We start from the raw sequence: 19,109 nt of genomic DNA, 5'->3' as shown, positions 1-19,109 counted from the left end.
TGAACAAATGGAGATAGTGAATTATTGCCCCAAACCACTATAAAGCGGCTACCTATGTTGATTTCTGAGTAATCGGCAGACATAAGTGTGCTTTAGACAAAGTTAACATTTATAATCATTTGATGATCGTCAACGTTGTAGCGCTAGCATCCACAGGCAGAAGATAGAAAGCATCGACAGAAATAACTTCATCAATGCTGCATTTGGTCCTTATTTTAGATATTGGATTAAATATATACATTTTAGAAACATTTCTCCCTTTGCTTACAAACGGGTCCTGCTCTGTAAGCATCTGTTTGCCTTTCCGCAGACCCCGCCCGACCTTCCAAACTCAATTAACTGCTGGTGTCAAGTGATTTTTGCTCAGAGTAAAATAATTTACTCTGTGCTTCGTTCAAATGTTACTACTCATTTTCAGCTTTGGAGAATTCAATAAGCATAAACAAGTAGCAATCTGGGAAATGCAAGGCATAGCCTTCAAAGATCCTGTAATCTATTATTACTGTTGTTCTGTCTCATGGTTCCAAATTGGTGTTTTCATTATTTCCTATTCTCTCCATGTGACAGATTTGGTTTTGGGCGCTTTATTAAGCAAAATTAATCTCTCTCAGGCTATTAAATTAGCTGCTTGCTATTTCCCGTTTAAGTTACTATGCCGAGTCTTAACGGGACCTCTAAGTTGCTTAGCTTGCTTTTTCTAGGGGGTTCGTTTCGTCTTTTCCACTGTCTCAGAGACTCCTTTTTCTCTTCCTTACATCTTTTTACTCTTACTTATGAGGGGGTATTTAAATTTCAACCCGGAACTCGGGACCGCGCGCCTTGAATGACGGGAGTCGTAGTTTCTGTGACTTCTGAGTAACCGTCTTTCAGGCGGATTCCAGCCGTGAGCGAAACCCCACAAATCCCAGAATGCACTCGGGTGGGCCCGCCCCGGCCCGCCCCTCGTGCGCAGGCGCCCTGGAGCCGCAGGATTTGAATCGGCGGCGTTGTTATTGACGCCATATTGGGGCCGGCGGCGGGTGGCAGAGTTGGGTCTGTGGAGAAGGAGAGGGTCGAGTGCATTGCCTAGCGCTGTGCGGCCGCAGCCACCTCCCAGCCGCCTCGCGTCGCCGCTGCTCGCCAGCTTCCGTCGGCCCCGGCGCGTGGGAGATCGCGTTTCGGTCGCGCCCCTGGCCGGGACCACTTCCGAAGGGAGCCGGTCTCCGCGCAGCAGCCTCGGCGCGCTCCAGCCCGAGCGAGCGAGCGAGCGAGCGCACGGCAGGGGTGGCCCGGCCTCTCGGGAGCGGCCCCGAGCCGGCGGCGCGACGCTCGCGCCTCGCCCACCTGCCCTGCCGCGGCCCCGCCGTCCCGGGCCCCACACCCACCGGGCGCATCCGAGGGCCCTTCTGCCCCCGTCCTTCCCGGCCCCGCCCGAGCCGGGCCTCGGCTGCCCGCCGCCATGGCGTGCGGAGCCACTCTGAAAAGGACTCTGGATTTCGATCCTCTGCTGAGCCCCGCGTCTCCGAAGCGGAGGCGGTGCGCGCCTTTGTCGGCCCCGGCGTCGGCTACCGCCTCCCCTGCGGCCGCCACCGCCGCCGCCGCCGCCTCGGCCGCCGCCGCCTCGCCGCAGAAGTATCTCCGGATGGAGCCTTCCCCGTTCGGCGACGTCTCCTCCCGCCTCACCACAGGTGGGCCTCGGCCCCGGGGCCGCCGGGGTGGGCTGCGGCCGGGCGCCTGGGGTGCGGACACAAAGGGAAAGGGCCTGAACCAAGGTGGGGGCGGTGTCGGCAGGTTGGGTGGGTACGGGCCGTGCTGGCCGGCATGATGGGGTAGCTCATTGTGAGGAAGATCATTTGGGGGCAGGGTCACTGGGGTTGACCCGGCGGAAATGATCAGAGAGGGTGATATTATTTTTAAGTCCGGCGAGAGAAGGGTCACATTTCACCCGAATCTCCCGGTCTCTTGGGCTGAATCGATTGGTTGCAGCTATTAACTCAGTGACTGAGTGGTTTGAGGCGAGAAGGCAGCCCCTCCTCCATTTTAGACTTGGCTGGTTTTAGTATAGAAGGGGTGGGGCCTGGAGGGGGATGGATGTCACCGGGGCGAGTTGTAAGCCTGTCATTAATCACCCACAAGAACGCCACTTTGGCTGAGTCAAGACCTGTTTCCCTAGCAGGGTCAACAACAAAGCAAATGTTCTTCCCGAGTACTGTAATGTGATCTCGCTATGCGTCTAGTCCTTAAGAAATCCGAACTTTTAATGAAAAGCACTTGTCCTTTAAATTGGGACTGACTTAATTTGTAAACGCTTTAGTTAACCCAACGAAAACCACCCTAGCCTCGAGAGTAACGAATACCTCAAGATTCCAGTGGCCTTCCGACTTGAAGTCTTGAAACATTCTGAAAGTGACTGCCGGGCGTACCTTTGGTTGCTTTTGTACATGATGTGTGTACCTAGGGATCTTTCCTCCGTGCAAGTCTTAGGGCAGACTTCTGTGGACTTGAAGTCTAAATCTATTATTTCCTTTGTGTGTGGCATGCAAAGGTTTGTGAGGGAGGGAGGGAGGGAGAGAGAGAGAGAGAGAGAGAGAGAGCCCCCTTGGTGATCTCATCCTTAGAGCTTTGATTAGCTTAATTGAATTTTCCCCCCAGAACCTCATTTTAAAAAAGACGGGAATTATATAATTCTGTATCTGGTAATTTCCATATACAATTAACTGTACCAAGTGGGTTTTTTCTTACTGTCACATTTAAATAGCCATACCCAAATCCATGGTGAGACCCCAGTTACCTATTCTTGCTATTAAATATTTGCTCTAACTTAGGGCAATACTGTTTTAAGAGTTACAGTCAGTTTTCATAGGAATGCCAAGAATTTTATTTAATGATTGTACCTAAACTGGTCCCCTCTCCCTTACATATGTATAAAGGCATTCATGACGGATATGTTTTAATGAGTGGTTCTCAACATGTGGGTTGCGACCCCAGGTGGCATATCAAATATTTACATAACGATTCACAACAGTAGCAAACTTACAGTTATGAAATAGCAACGAAATAATTTTATGGTTGGGTCATCACAACGTGAGGAACTGTATTAAAGGGTCACAGCATTAGGAAGGTTGAGAACCACTAGTTTAGACATTACAGACAAAGCGAGAACAAAGTGAAGAATGAATTCTTTGGGGCAGACATTTTTAGTTGTGTTTAATGAAATGGTATCTTTGAGCATTGAAATGGTGCCCTAACTACTAATGAGGTCTTTTCAAAGTAGCTGTAACCAGCAATAAATTTCATTAGGGTAGTGTTAGGTTTGTGAGTTACAGTATATCCCTATGCAATTAAAATAATCTTGAACACATACATGAAACACCAGGGAACTATACACCTTCCTTTACTTAGAGGAACTTGTTCAGAAATAATAGTGATCTTTCAAATTTGTCATGTCATTGCTCTCTTTGGAGCAGAGATTAATATACTAAGTGTTCTCTCACATTTCAATTAGGTAAAGTACAATAGTAAAATGATTAGAATTATTGCTAGTCTTTAAGCCAGCTAATAGTTTGATCCTATCTTGAAACCTAAAATCACATCCTAATTAATGTTTATAGTTGGCTAAATAGTAAGTGATTATTTTTAATTAATTTGAATATTGATGTAGAAAATTGACTTCCTGAAAAATGAGGGAAGATTGCTGAAAGTTTAAATTTGCTTAAATGTACATATTTACTGTAATTTTTAATAATACTGTAAGAACTGGAAGTTTATACAGTGCTTGTACCATATACAGTTTGTCTTTCTCATTGCTCTTTTTTAGACTTCACGGTCACTTCTGATGGTGATGTTGAGGCTTTGATGGGGCTTATTAGCAGCTTCAGGAACTTGGGCACTGATTTAAACCCTGACTGTTATTTTAGACATTCCAAGAAGGTGATTCCAAACTTTGATTTGATGACTGCTTTTGTTTAAGTCAATATTTTTTCAAACTTGCAACTTAATACTAGAGAAAAGGGCTAGTTGAAGGAGTCTAGCTTATTTTCTTACCCTCAAGACTTGAAACTGTTATTCTGTTCATTAACAGTGGCTTCAGTTCTTGCCCCCTTTTACACATCATATCTCAAACATGATTTTTGGTGTGCCTGACTTACTGATTCAGAACTGCTTTAGGTAGGTCTGACAAACTATGGCCATCTGTTTGTACAGACTGGGAGGCAAGGCTTTTTTAAAATAACATTTTAAAATGGCTGAAAAAGAATAAAAATGATTATTTTATGACATTGAAAAATCAAAAGAATTTAAATGTCAGTGCCATGATAACAGTTGGGATCCAGTTATGCCTGTCCACCTTTATTTAAAAGGTTGAACGTCCATTAAGGATTTGTGGAGAGAGTATTTTGCCCCGGAATTCATATTTATTGTCTGATCTTTTATTCCCTACCCCCACCCCCAAAAAAGTTTGTACATACTCTGGCCTAGCATTATAATTCAGTGATTGATGTCTAAAATACTTAGTGTGTAAAAGAATAGTGGATTGGTTTGGAGACAGAGAAAAACATTTAAATGAAGATGGGGAAATGAGTGTATCAAATACTTATCCTGGGAAGTTGGTGGAAAAGGGAGGGAGGGAGAGAGAGAGAGAGATTGAAATGTTCTTATCATGCAGGCCTAGCTAGCCTGGAACTCAGTGCTCTCCCAAATGCTGGGATTAGAGGGTGGGTGCGCCCTACCATGCCTTACATAAGATTTTAAGGATGTATTTTTTTCCCCTAGTACTTTGAGAATTTAATGCATACACACATGAAGTGTATTTTGATCAAACACCTAACTCTTCCCCAGATCCACCCCACCCCCATTCCCTGCTTCCCAATTTCATGTTCTCTCCCCCACCCCTTAAAATAGCCTATCAAGTCCCAATCTGTGTTGCTTATGAATTTGGGGTTATCCATTGGAGCATGATTGATCTACTAAGAGCTTAAAGAAAATTGACTGTTTTCACCAAATACCATCAGCTGTTAATAGGTCCTTAGCTAAGGGTGGAGTCTTGTGCATAAGTGTTGACTGGCTTGATCTTTTATGCAGGTCTTGAACCTGTGATGACGATTGCTGTATTCAGTCCTGTCATGTCCAGAAGACACTGATTCTGGTCTTCCCTGACATCTGGCCCTTACTTTATTTGCTGCCTGTTCCGTGATTGTTCCTGAGATATGATATGATCCTTTCTTTATAACTGAGCCCTGCACTTTGACCAGTTGTGAGTTTCTGTGTTAACTGTGAATAGTATACAAGAAAAATTTTCTGAGGTCTGAGAGCTACATTAATCTATAGGTACAGAGATACAATTTATAGGGCAGTTTGCTACCATGGCCATTTAACAATAATATTAGGCTAGAGCAGTTTTGGGGTTTTGGCCAGGTTTACAGTGTCAAACATGTGTTTCTGCCTTGGAGCAGGTGGAAATCATAAACGCAGTCAGATAGCAGGGCATTTACCCTGTGACATTCACGCCACTGTTTTACTCATGAACTTGTCATGCCAGACATCAGTTTTGTAGCTCAGAGTTGACAGCTGGGTGATGCTGTTGGGATGACTTTTCTTTCATTGTAGCCTGCAAAACACCTGCTGTTGTGGAAGCTAGCTAACAGGGAGGAGCTTCTGGGTCAGTACCAGCTTGCTCCATATCCAGTGACCAGGGTGTGTGGTGTCCTCAGCGAGAGTCTTAACCGTCAAGTTCTAGAGGGCAGCTAATAACATTGACAGTAGTCTTGGAGAGATCTCTGGACACCTGACCAACACTGTAAGGAGCTGTATTTCATACCAGTACTGGACTTTTATTTGGCAATCTAAGTTTTTTTTAATATCTATATTATTGTGTAACCAAAAGATTGGTAAGGCATTCCTAAGAAAGGGGTTGTTTTTACTTTTTATAATTTTATTTTATTTATTTATTTATTTTATTTTGTATTTTGAGACTGGGTTTTTCTGTGTAGCAGCTCAGGCTGTCCTGGAACTTGCTTTGTAGATCAGGCTGGTTTTGAATCACAGAGATCTGTCTGCCTCTGCGGGGATTAGAGGTGTGCACCACCACTGCCCCATGAAAGGAATTGTTTTAATAAAACCATAGACTGTCAGTACTATCAGTCAAATCTAACACATTGTTTTTGTAATTATACTATGAATCAGTGGTCTGGTGAATGACCTTCTGTGGATGTTGACTCTGAGTTGGCTAGTTAACTTTAATGTGTACATTGTTTGTAGTTTGTTTTAGGAACTGAGTTGGATGAAAAGTTAAATTCCATTGTAAGAACTCATTGTATTTGTTGGAAGCTTTCCATTAAATGGAAACTACAGCTTGTGAATGGGGAATAGATTGTTCACTAGACATTGATAGATGCCTCCAAATGGAGACACCAGCTGGCTTAAAGAAAATATAAATGCTTCTAGGCAAACAAATGAGATGTCTGTTGGAGAAGGCAGTGTCTCACTTCAGATGTCATTTTATTGAGTCAGAGTGTCTTTTAATATTTGTGGTTATTTAGACAGCTGCTAAATTACTTTTAGTTTCTCAGTGGAATTGGCAAATAAATGCATTAGTAGTGGTCTTTGTACTGTGGGTTGTATTGTAAACCTGATACTTAAGAGTGTGTACCTCCAGTTAACTATAACTGGATTAATTAGTTCATCAGAATTTTATGATCCTGTAGTCCTAGTATTTAAACAGTACCCCTTACTGTTGACCTTAATACTGTGCAGTATTGTTAATCCACAAAATTTTCTCTGCATATGTGAAAATTTGATGAATTACTTGCCTTTGATAAGATTATCAATTTTTAAAAGGTAAGGAGAAGGGAAACACTTCCTATTTGAACGGATCTGGCATCTACAGATACTGCTCTGTAGATTTGCTGAGTATAGCAATTCTAGAACTCAGTTTATCTCAGCATATCTCAACTCCCTGAGAGATTCATAAATAGTCTGAGAAGAATGACCACAGACAGGTCTCTGAAGTTTTAGAGCTGGTGCGGGCCAAATGAGAATGATACCAACTTTGAAACTAGCTTCAAAATTATTAGTACCCTCTCAGCTAATGTTTTAGCACAAAGTTCTTTTTAGTTAAAGTATTTTATGAGGAAAGTGTAATTAGGAACTACTGCAGTGAAAGGGTTTTGTTTTGTTTTTGTTTTTCGAGACAGGGTTTCTCTGTAGCTTTGGAGCCTGTCCTGGAACTATCTCTTGTAGACCAGGTTGGCCTCCAACTCAAGAGATCTGCCTGCCTCTGCCTCCTGAGTGATGAGATTATAGGTGTGTGCCACCACGTCCCAGCTGCAGTGAAAGTTTTAAATGATACTTCTGGGTACTTTTTAGAAAAATATTTATATGTATGAGTGTTTATGAATGTGATTCACACACATGTGGTGCCTCTGGAAGTTAGAAGAGGGTGTCACATCCCCTAGAACTGGAGTTAGGGATGGTTGTGAGCTATCTTGTAGGTGGTGGGAATGGATGGTAAATATGGACTGCTAGCATTACAATATTGTAAAAGTCTCATTTAGAGGAACTGCACCATTAATTAGAGATTTGCTCACTTTTCTGAAATTATATGTTCGCTGACTTTTTAGTATTCATTTTTGTTACTATTTATAACACCTTAAGAAAATAAGAATGAGGATAGATTAGGGATGAGCTTAGGAGAACTGTTGTTTTCTTTTTTGCTATTTATTTGTTTATTGAGACTTGTCCTTTGTTTACGTATTAATTTACTTATTTGGTTGTTTACTTATTGAGGCAGGGTCTCTCTACATAACTCTGACTGTCCTGGAACTCATTATATAGACCTGACTGCCACTTTCTCCAGTGTGCTGGGTTGTTAAAGGCACATGTCACACTGCCCAACCTTGTTTTTTTTTAATATTTATTAATTATGTATACAATATTCTGTCTGTATGCCTGACAGCCAGAAGAGAGCGCCAGACCTCTTTACAGATGGTTGTGAGCTCAGGACCTTTGGAAGAGCAGGCAATGCTCTTAACCACTGAGCCATCTCTCCAGCCCCACCCAACCTTGTTTTATTTTTCAGATGAGATAGTACTGGGTGTGGTGGCACTCAGGAGGCTGAGGCAGGAGGGGGCTGCATATTGAGACCCTGCTTCAAAAATAAAGAGTACTGTGAGCAATGTTAAACTGCCTTAGCAATTGAATAAAATATAGTAGGATTTTTCAAGTATTATTGTCCCTATCCCTAAGAGACTATCCAGTGCTGAAATATAATTACCTGAAAGAACTTTATGATATAATTGGAAGTATAGATAATAGTTGTTATTGCCAGGACAGTGTAACCTGATCTTGACTGTATCAGCCTTCAGTGACTTAGTGTAAAATAGTGCGTTATTGGAGACTGGCATTGTGATGTGCAGCAATGCTTATCTTCTGGTTTAGGGTAATCCCTTACTTAAAACAGCAACAAAATACCTCCCTGAATGAATATAGATATCATAACATACCTATCATAGAGGAGGCAGTTTAGAGACTCATAGGACATCTCTTTTTTTTTCTTTTTATTTATTTATTTATTTATTATGTATACAATGTTCTGTCTGTGTGTATGCTTGCGGGCCAGAAGAGGGCACCAGACCTCATTACAGATGGTTGTGAGCCACCATGTGGTTGCTGGGAATTGAACTCAGGACCTTTGGAAGAGCAGGCAATGCTCTTAACCTCTGAGCCATCTCTCCATCCCCTCATAGGGCATCTCTTATGTGAATTTCTGATCATAGCATGAGATTTCTTATAATTTGTTTTGCATAGTGGTCATTATTTGAGTTATCAGTTAGATGAAGTCATACTTCATTTTAAATATTAGTATTGCTGTTTTAGTATTCTAATTTTAAACATTAGCTTTCTTTATTGTAATTTATTTAGGTAGCTTGTGGTACTTGTGGAATGGGAGTAGCAATACAGCACAGCAGAGTAGTAGATTTTAACCTGTGGGCCCCACACTTAGGTCTATGTTGACTGACATTTCAATAAGAAGACACTGAAACAGAACACATTCATGTAAATGTGTAAGTGATGGTAGTCCTGCTCTGTCTGGGGTTGTGTGGACCAAAAGCATTTCTACTTTAGTGCTGGGAATAGGCAGGCAGAGTTGAATGGGATTATTAAAATTTGTCTAATAATCATACTTTCAACAAATAATCTTGCCTTTCTACAGAAAAAAAATGAGGTCATAATATGGCAATTTCTTTAGTTTCCTAGTACCAGCATTACCAACTTTGTCCTTGTCTCGTCTTATAAGTATCCTTGTGAATTAACTGTGTTAATAAAAGTCAAGAAAGATTTTTGTTTTCCAAAGGAGTCTTGTCCTCCTAACTACCCCCACCCACAGACCTCCTTGACTTTGCTGTTTTTGGGTCTTCAGTTGAAAACATTTCTTCTAGCTTGTGCTCTAAAAGGAATTTGAAAGAGCTTTCAGATGCCTGTTTGCATTTGTGCCTCAAACAGCTTCCAAGCCAGTCAGCAGTGATGTGAATTAATGCCACTTAATTTTCATGTTTTGAAATTTTTAGCTATTCTTTCTGTGCTCTTCTAACATTAAATCTTAGGATTTTTTTCTCCTGTGACACGGTTTCTCTGCAAAACAGCCCTGACTGTCCTGAATCTCACTCTGTAGACCAGATTGGCCTTGAACTCAGAGATCCGCCTGCCTCTGCCTCTGAGTGCTGGGATTAAAGGCGTGCGCCACCACCGCCCGGTAAAATACAGGATTTCTTTAGTTCTAGTTTCAGCTCCATGGCCACCTCACTTAATAGTTCCCAAAGGAGTTGCATGACTTAAGTTTCTACTCACAGATGACTCACTAATTTGAATCTTTAATCCAGACCATTTCTCTAAACCATCTTTCTCTCTCTCTTTCTCTTTGTGTGTGTGTAAGTGTGTGTATGGTATGTATATATATGTATGTATACAAGTGTACATGTATGTTTGTATACATATTTGCATTATGTCTTAGCTTAGGTTCAAAATTGACATTTGGAGTCTTCCTCAGTCACTCCTAACCTTAGTTAATTGAGGCAGGATCTCTAGTTAAATCCAGAGGTAGCCATCTTGCTCCTGTGTTGTCTTCACTTTCTGAGGGCCACTCACTGCACTGTCCCCTCCACTCCCAGCTCAGAATCTTTTGGCTTTTAAATTCATGAATTAATCTTTAGATTCCAATCAGTATTTTCTTTTGGAGAGTTGGTCTTAATTCTTCTTTTATAGTAGTCACTACAGAAAAATGCATTTGTTTGTCATCAATCACATGATGATTATCTTAGAGAAATCAGAGACTGTTTTTCAAATGTTGGCCACACATATTTTTTTTTTTTAATATGGGGCTAGAGAGATTATTCAGCAGTTAAGAGTGCTTATTGCTCTTGCAGAGAACTTGAGTTCTATTCCCAGCAACCATGGTATTCAGCTCACAACTATTTGTAATTCCGACTCCAGGGTTATCTCTGGTCTCTGGGCATCCACACACATGTGCAAAGACAGACACATATAAACTTTTTGTTTATTTGGGTCCCGTTCCCCTGCCCCCCTAGACAGGGTTTCTCTGTAGCTTTGGTGCCTGTCTTGGAACTAGCTCTTGTGTGCTGGGATTAAAGACTTGCGCCGCCACTGCCCCACTACACATAAACATTTTTTAAAAATAATAAAAGAAAGTATTAGAGTCAAATAGGATGTTATTTAGTGTGTGAAACATGACTTAGCAAGTATTGGCACCATTTTTCTGTGTAGCTTATTTGGGAGGAAGAATGCCTGAGCTCATGAATAGGAAATGGATTCGTATTTCAACTTTAATTATGCTGTCCTTAAAAAAAGTCTTCTCCCCTCTGTCTTTGCAAACCAAGTTAGATTCTAAGTTTGCATTATGTAACATTTCTGTCTAAGAGGCATTCATTCATTTAGCATCTACATGAGGAAGAAAAAAATGCTGTAACCACTGCAAGGTCAGATTCTGTTATTTCACTGGTAGTATAAAGCCACTGATAACTAGAGATACTTCAACAGCTTACTGTAAACCCTTTAACTATAAATTATTTTGCCTTTATGACTGGTGAGTTGGACTAAGAGCTGAATTATTAACTCTGCTTCTAGATTAGATCGGACCATGTATTCTCTGTAGCACATATATTTTCCCCGTTCTGGGTTTTGATTGGTTCCATTTCCCCTTTCTCTTCCCTACTTATTGCTGTTGCTATTTTTGCTGTTTTAAAGTTTAAGATTGCCCACAGTTTCTAACCTGTAGGCTGTTTGAGAAGATACTTACATTAGAGGCATACAATAAAAGCAGTTGGATATCCAGCACATCCCTTTTGGTGTCATATGAACTGGAATTTAGTAGCAGGGGACCTTTCTGTTCCCAGCATGCAGAACTATCCTTAACACCAGCTCCAAGAGATCAGATGCCCTCTTCCAGCCTCCACAGTCACTATATGCATATAGTATAGTTATCTACACGCAGGCACAAGACTCATACACGAAATAGAAATAAAAACCAAAAAGATAAGTAAAATAATCCTTTCTTTAAAATTCTGAACATTTTCTTAGACAAAGAAAAGAGACTACTGAAGAGTAAAAATGAAAGGCACCAGTATTAAATATTAAATAGGATTGTTACTGTATATAAGTCTCTTTTTATTGCATTGTTTACTTCTGCTTTCACTAAACTTCTTGGGATTTTGTCTCACATAGAGTTAGTGAGTTAGTGTGGAGGTAGGTGACTAGGGGAGTGCAGACCTCAGGTGTCTTCTGCTTAGATCAAAGTTCCTATTTTTTTTTAAATTTATTTATTTATTATGTATCCAATGTTCTGTCTGCATGTATGCCTGCACGCCAGAAGAGGGCACCAGATCTCATAGATGGTTGTGAGCCACCATGTGGTTGCTGGGAATTGAACTCAGGACCTCTGGAAGAGCAGCCAGTGCTCTTAACCTCTGAGCTTTCTCTCCAGCCCCAAAGTTCCTATTTTCAATTAGAAATCTGTATAGTGAATCGTATTGGCTCAAAAATAATATTCTGGATATGATCTTAACTGTTTCAGTGGCTGTGTTAAAGATAACCGCATTGTAGTGCAGTGATTCTTGTGTATTGTACCACATGGGCTTTTATTCCCAAGATTCAGAATGTTTTGTTGTTAGTGCTGGAATAGTTTCAGGTTTCATTGTGCTTCATATTAACTTAAGGCAGTGACAGTTTTATGCATGGTGAAGTATTAATTGCCTTGGACGTTGTTATTTTAGATCTGTGGTCACTTTTCACTGGCCTGTGCTGGATTGTACATAGTCTTCCCTTCTAATGGTTGGAAATGCCTGTTCATTTCAGTAGTTCTATATATAATGGATATGAGCTGAGTTTAAGTAAATGTGTTTTAATCAGACTATCTGACCACTGTTTTGAGTAAAAAGCTTAAGTTTAGCATTTACTAGTTAGTGCTCAACAAGATTTGACTTTGAATTGTTAGGTTTCAGGTGGGCTGTTTATTTTTTAGGATTCATTTTATGTGTATATGTGTGTATGGGAGTGTATGCTGCATGTATGTGCCTGAAGAGGCCAGAAGAGGGTTGGATATACTACTTCTAAAAAACGTGCCCCTGTTAACTGTGCTCAAGGAAATTGTATATCATGAAAATTTAGATCTTTCCAAATTTGTAACTTTTTCCTTTTAGAACAAATTCTGTACAACATAAAACAGGAGTATAAACGTATGCAGAAGAGAAGACATTTAGAAGCTAGTTTTCAGCAGACAGACCCGGGTTGTAGTTCTGATTCACAGCCACATGCATTTCTCATCAGTGGACCAGCCTCACCAGGTAATAAGAAACTTTTTTTTAAAGCCTTATTTTATGTGTAATGTTGTTAAGGTGTCAGATCGCCCAGGGACTGCATTTAGATACATTTATGAACTGCCATGTGGGTGCTGGGACTTGAACCCTGGTCCCCTGAAAGAGCAGTCAGTGCTCTTAACCACCCAGCCATCTCTCCAGCCCCAATAAGAAACTTTAATAAGTGAAAGAAATGCTATGTGAGAAATTACGGGAGAAGAAAGGATGCAAATGCCTATAGTGACTTAAAGAACTTGTTTTTCTCTAAGATTAAAAAAAATTATGCTAGCTACAGAGAAACCCTGTCTCGAAAAATCCAAAAAAAAAAATTATATATAATATAGTTATAATATTAAAGTAATCAGCACTTGGATTCCCAGCAACCAGACAGCCACTTTTATTAGCAGCCCTAAATCAGACACTTTGTAAGTATAATGACTTGTAACTTCCATTAAAAACTTTCAAAACACCCAATTTTATGTATTTTTATGCTTTTGTCTGTGTGTATATACTTGAAAGTACTTTAAATGATCCTTAAAGAGGATGACTGTTTAAGGAAATATTTTTCTATGATGTATCTCATTATTTGATACTATCAGTGACTGTTAAATTAATAATATTTCAGAACTCAGAACCATAAAATATAGATGTTTTCCCCCCTACAGACTAGCCTAACTGGTGGCATTAATGAAAAACTGTTAGAGAAAAGTACATAGTTCAAAGAAATAATCATGATAAGAGCCTTCCTCCTTTAAGAAGTCACAAAAATGGACTTTCTGAATGTTTGGTCATGAGTCAATTTGTTAGAGATATGTTGATATCCTATTCGTAAAGTTTTTAATACATATCTGTGCTCTCTGCGTTAACAATTTTCTCTTAAAACTTTTTAGTTATGAAAGCATGGAAGAAATATTCTTGCTAATTTGAAACTGACACACTGGTGGTGCAACAGCTTTTGGATACAGCTGCATTAGTTTGATAACTTTGGTGCTGTTGCAGTTTTAAGAATGAACTTATGTGAAATACATTATGTTAACAAATGAAATTATGATCACTATTCAAAACTTAGAATCAATTACGTTTTTAAATTAAGTATCTACATTCCAGGATTTCCCCTACAGCAACTTTTTAAGACATGATTCTTTAATAGGACACTAAAGCGTTTGAAAAATGAGGAATATTGAAGTGGTGGCATAATCTGGTTGTGTGTCTTTTATAGTACTCTAATTTTAAACTGAAGCTTTAAATCAGTTATATTTCTTTTGTGGCTAATTTTGTAAATGAACCACTAAATGTTCTAAGCATGTATTTGCTGGGAGGATATTAAAAGTTTTGTAAACTCCATCATTACAATAATTTTGTTTTGAGGTTTTCTCAAGAATAAATTTTAAAGGACATGGCACAGTTCTGATGAAACTTGTCTTCAGGGTGCATTCTGTTATGGTTCTAAATCAGGTGCCGTTTTATTTATGTTGTACATAGGGACTTCATCTGCAACATCCTCGCCATTAAAAAAAGAACAGCCCTTATTCACTCTAAGGCAGGTTGGGATGATCTGTGAACGTTTGTTGAAAGAACGGGAAGAGAAAGTTCGAGAAGAATATGAAGAAATACTGAACACAAAACTTGCAGGTAACAAATGAATTTATTTTAGAATATCCCAGTGCTTTAGTCACTGTTGTGCTGCTGAGAAGAGACATCATGAAAGCATTTAACTGGGGGCTTGTTCAGTTTTAGGTTAGTCGATTATGGCAGCGTGCAGATAGGCGCTAGAGCAATAACTGAGAGCTACACCCTGATCCCTAGTAAGAGAGAAGGCCCAGACCTGGTGTGGGCTTAGGAAACCTTGAGTCACACTAATCAGCTCCCAAGTCTCGAGAGACTCAGTAGTTATGAAAGGTTGGCTTTATCTAATTCTTGTCCCACTAGCTCTTGTAATTTAAATTAACCTGTTTCTCTTCATCTACATTTGCCTCAGGACTTTTTTACCTCTTTCATTCTGTCTCTTCTCCTGATTCAGTAAGTAGGAGGATTCGTCCTCCTAATTATTATCTCACCCTATAGCCCCTCCTCTCTCTATTGCATAGCTATTGGCCATTCATCTTTTTAATAGACCAGTCAGGTGCCTTAGGCAGGCGAGGTAAAACAGCGGATTACATATTTAAACAAATACAGCATAAACAGATGTAACACATCTTTGCCTACTTAAACAAATATTCCACAATAAAGACCAACCCCAGTGATGTAAGGTAATCAAATAAAATTTGATAGGGAAATTGTTCGACACTAAATATTGGAGTGTTGCCAATGAGGGCTCTAGGTGTACCTTCCTCCAACAAGGCTACACCTCCTAATCCTTCTAATTTTTTCAGAGTTCCACTCTTTGGAGACTCAAATGTTCAAGTGTTCAAATATATGAACCTATTGGATCCATTCTTATTCAAACTGCCACACCAAGAAATTGTTGTAAGAACTGAATTATTCCCACCATGTTTTATGCTGGTGAAAGTATTTTCTGTACATTGACACAGTGTTGTCTATTAACCAAAGCATTCCAGGAAAAAAAAAAAAAAGAGATCAACATTCTTAAAACCCACACCTCACTTTCATGGCCCTAGGGAAGAACTAGTTATGTTGATCAGCTGCAGTATTAGTAAATTTTTTTTTTTTTTTTTTTTTTTTTTTTTTTTTTTGGTTTTTCGAGACAGGGTTTCTCTGTGGCTTTGGAGCCTGTCCTGGAACTAGCTCTTGTAGACCAGGCTGGTCTCGAACTCACAGAGATCTGCCTGCCTCTGCCTCCCGAGTGCTGGGATTAAAGGCATGCGCCACCACTGCCTGGCGTAAATTTAAATTTTTATGTTGTATCCTATGGATGTGGAAAACACTGTTTACAATTACTACTGAGACTATGGGAAGGATGAAGGTGTTAGAGTGCCTTCATGTAGCTTTATATTTTCAAATACATTACATGGGCTATTTGCAAGTCATATAATTGACACATCTTTATTTGTAGAACAATATGATGCATTTGTGAAATTTACGCATGATCAGATAATGCGGCGATATGGAGAACAGCCTGCTAGTTGTAAGTATTTGACCTTTGAACTATAAACTGAAATGATGTTTTCATATTTAAAAAGAGTCGATAAAAATGTATTGATGTTGGAGTTAGGGTAAAAAAATGTAGAGATAAGGTTGGTTTAAAACAGAAGTAAAATGCTCTTGGTCACTTAAATACCTAGGGGCGATGTTACAAATGAATTAATCTTATATGTTTTATTTTTGTCTCGTTCTTTGCACTAATACTCCTTTTCTCCTCCAGATGTTTCATGAATCACGCTTTTTGCATTTGTGGGCTGCCCTGTTCCTTGTTGAGTTGTTGCAGGAGGTCCCAGCTATGACGTGCAACAGTGCCAGCTCCCATCTGTGAATACAGGTTATTTCAAGCTTTCGTCAGTGGCAACCACTCTTAGGCAGCAGCAATTGGTTTTGGAAATTTCCGTGATGTCATTACCACCTGGATGTGGACCTTTGCTACTTGTATTAATACCAGTGGCCTCGTTTTGCTGTATCATTACAATTTGGCTTCTTTATATTAATGTTTGAAAGGGATTAAAGTTGGCATCTAGAACATGCCCTTCACTGGTTATGTAAATAAAGCTGTAGAATGACACGTCAGATGAAGTTAGTGTGATTTTAATTGTGCACTACAACCAAGCTGTAACCAGTTATTAATAATTTAGAATGTAATCCCAGGACAATTAAGCAGTTAGTCTACAGTACTTCTGTGAAATAGTGGAGGAGGAGGGCATTTCTGTATGTCAGGACTTTCATTGGGGTTTCAGAATGGGTTTATATGATTTCCTTTATTATTATTTTTTGGTAGTTCTATTTATTCTATCAGTCTTTTTAACAAATGTTTATTGCTGCACCCCCAGCCCCCCAGTGTATCATTGTTTTACTGCCCTTGTAGCACTGGAGTTTAGTTGGAAAAATAAAACATTTACTTCTATTCTGCTTGTTTTTGAATTGTACACATGGGTAGTATTTGAATAAAGTAGTGTTTTAAATATAAGTATTTTCTAGAACTCAATAAAGTTAGTTTTCTGGTAAGGTTTACCTTTTATTAAATGCTGTTTCCAAAAATTAAGTTCTGATTCAGAATTGCTTCTGTAACTTGCTGTTGTACAGCAAGCTGCATAGCAAGATCTCAAACAGTGTAGAATTTTTTATCTTTGATTCCAGTTTTAATGTTTTTGAATGATGTGATACATGACAGCATGGTTGCTCTAGTTGATATACACAGTTTAGGGTAGAAAGAGTGTAGTTTCGCCCACAATTCCAGGCTATAATTCATCACTGGGGAAGTCAAAACAAGAGGAAATGGCATCCAGGTAAGAGCAGAAAGCAATGGATGCACAGTACTGTTACCTTTCTCTTACAGCTTGAGGGCTGGTGCCACCTCTCTTTCAGGTTGGTTCTTCCTAATCAGTTAAGGCAATTCAGCCCCCCACAGACATGCCCACAGGCCAACCTGATCTAGACAAACTTTGCCAGACTTAGGAAATCCTAGGTGGGTGGTGTTGACAAAATTAACATTAAAGGGGCTGGAAAGAGGCTCAGCCTTTAAGAGCACTTTTTGCTTTTACATAAGACCCAGGTTTAGTTCCCAGCACCCACACAGCAGCTCACCAACAGATGCTCAAAGGTCACAAGATGCACATAGTATACACATACACTCTCAGGCACACACACATACCCAAAACATTATTTTCAAAACACTAACATCACTTGAATGAATTGACACACTTTCCATTCATGGTTCTCAAAGTACCTTTCTTAGAGCAAGCTGAAACTGCTAGCCATACACTTGTACTCATGGTAGTGGGGAGACAGGAAGGAGGGTCAGGAGTTCAAGGCTAGTCTGGTCCGTATAAGAGGGAACCTCCCCTTCCCCCCAATCAAAAATATTGCTCAGTGAATTCTACTGAGTTTTAAAAAAAGATTTATATATATGCATGTGTGTAGGTTCTTGAGGCCAGAAGACTCCCTGTGTGGAGGCTGGGAGTCAAACTCCTGTAGTCCTCTGCAAGATCAGCAAGTATTCTTTTTTTTTTTTTAAGATTTATTTATTTATTACGTATACAACATTCTGCCTCCATATATGCCCACACGCTAGAGGAGGGCGCCAGATCTCATTACAGATGATTGTGAGCCACCATGTGGTTGCTGGGAATTGAACTCAGGACCTCTGGAAGAGCAGCTAGTGCTCTTAACCACTGAGCCATCTCTCCAGCCCCAGGATTTTGGCTTTTTAACTTAACTGCATTCCATAACTTCATTTAAAAGCAAGCAGCCAAAGTGTTGTAGGGCCTTCACAAGTATCCCAGGCAGTTTGCGAGTCCATTAGTGTATGAAAAACACAAGTCGTAATACGGCGGCTGGCTGTAAACTGAGCCTTTCAGTCTCAACACTATTGGCATTTAGGATATATCTGCATTCTAGAGCGTTAACAGTAAGTATCTTTGGCCTCTCGTTAGGTGCCACTTAAACTTCCCCCGCCCCACATTGTGCCAACAAGAGATCACATCTTTCTTTTTTTTTTTTTTTTTTTTTTTTTTTTTTTTTTTTTTTTTTGGTTTTTCAAGACAGGGTTTCTCTGTGGTTTTGGAGCCTGTCCTGGAACTAGCTCTGTAGACCAGGCTGGTCTCGAACTCACAGAGATCCGCCTGCCTCTGCCTCCCAAGTGCTGGGATTAAAGGCGTGCGCCACCACCGCCCGGCGAGATCACATCTTTCAAATTTAGCCCTCGACAACTGGCTAGGAAAACATTCATAGAAGTTGAGAGAATTTTTCCTTCAAGTATAAGCTGCTATAAATTGTTTTCAAGAAGTTAGACTTGTAAATGCCAGCTCTTGTATGCTTCTCTGTAACCTCAGTACTATCAGTCCAAAGCAGAATGTCTACTGCATTCATAGCTCCTCATTTGCTGAGGGTTTTTAGCTCTAGTTCTCTAAGCCTACCTCCTACCCCCAGCATTCAAGATTCTAAGCTTCTGGAACAACTCTTTTTTTTTTTTTTTTTTTTTTTTTTTTTTTTTTTTTGGTTTTTCGAGACAGGGTTTCTCTGTGGCTTTGGAGCCTGTCCTGGAACTAGCTCTGTAGACCAGGCTGGTCTCGAACTCACAGAGATCCGCCTGCCTCTGCCTCCCGAGTGCTGGGATTAAAGGTGTGTGCCACCATCGCCCGGCTGGAACAACTCTTAACT

General features: G+C 40.1%; 1 protein-coding gene across 1 annotated transcript; it reads left to right on the top strand.

Annotated features, from left to right (window-relative positions):
* Positions 1–1,292: 1,292 nt before the first annotated feature.
* Akirin2 (akirin 2) lies at positions 1,293–16,854 on the top strand. The gene is made up of 5 exons (XM_057790232.1): positions 1,293–1,667; positions 12,687–12,830; positions 14,325–14,474; positions 15,856–15,927; positions 16,165–16,854. The coding sequence occupies exons 1-5, from the start codon at positions 1,439–1,441 to the stop codon at positions 16,173–16,175; spliced, it is 606 nt and encodes a 201-aa protein (XP_057646215.1). The 5' UTR covers positions 1,293–1,438; the 3' UTR covers positions 16,176–16,854.
* Positions 16,855–19,109: the final 2,255 nt, after the last annotated feature.

This window comes from Chionomys nivalis, chromosome 16 (genome assembly GCF_950005125.1).
Source record: "Chionomys nivalis chromosome 16, mChiNiv1.1, whole genome shotgun sequence".
Lineage (NCBI taxonomy): Eukaryota > Metazoa > Chordata > Mammalia > Rodentia > Cricetidae > Chionomys > Chionomys nivalis.
Note: the sequence above shows the minus strand (reverse complement) of the source record. Positions and strands in the feature narration are given on the sequence as shown.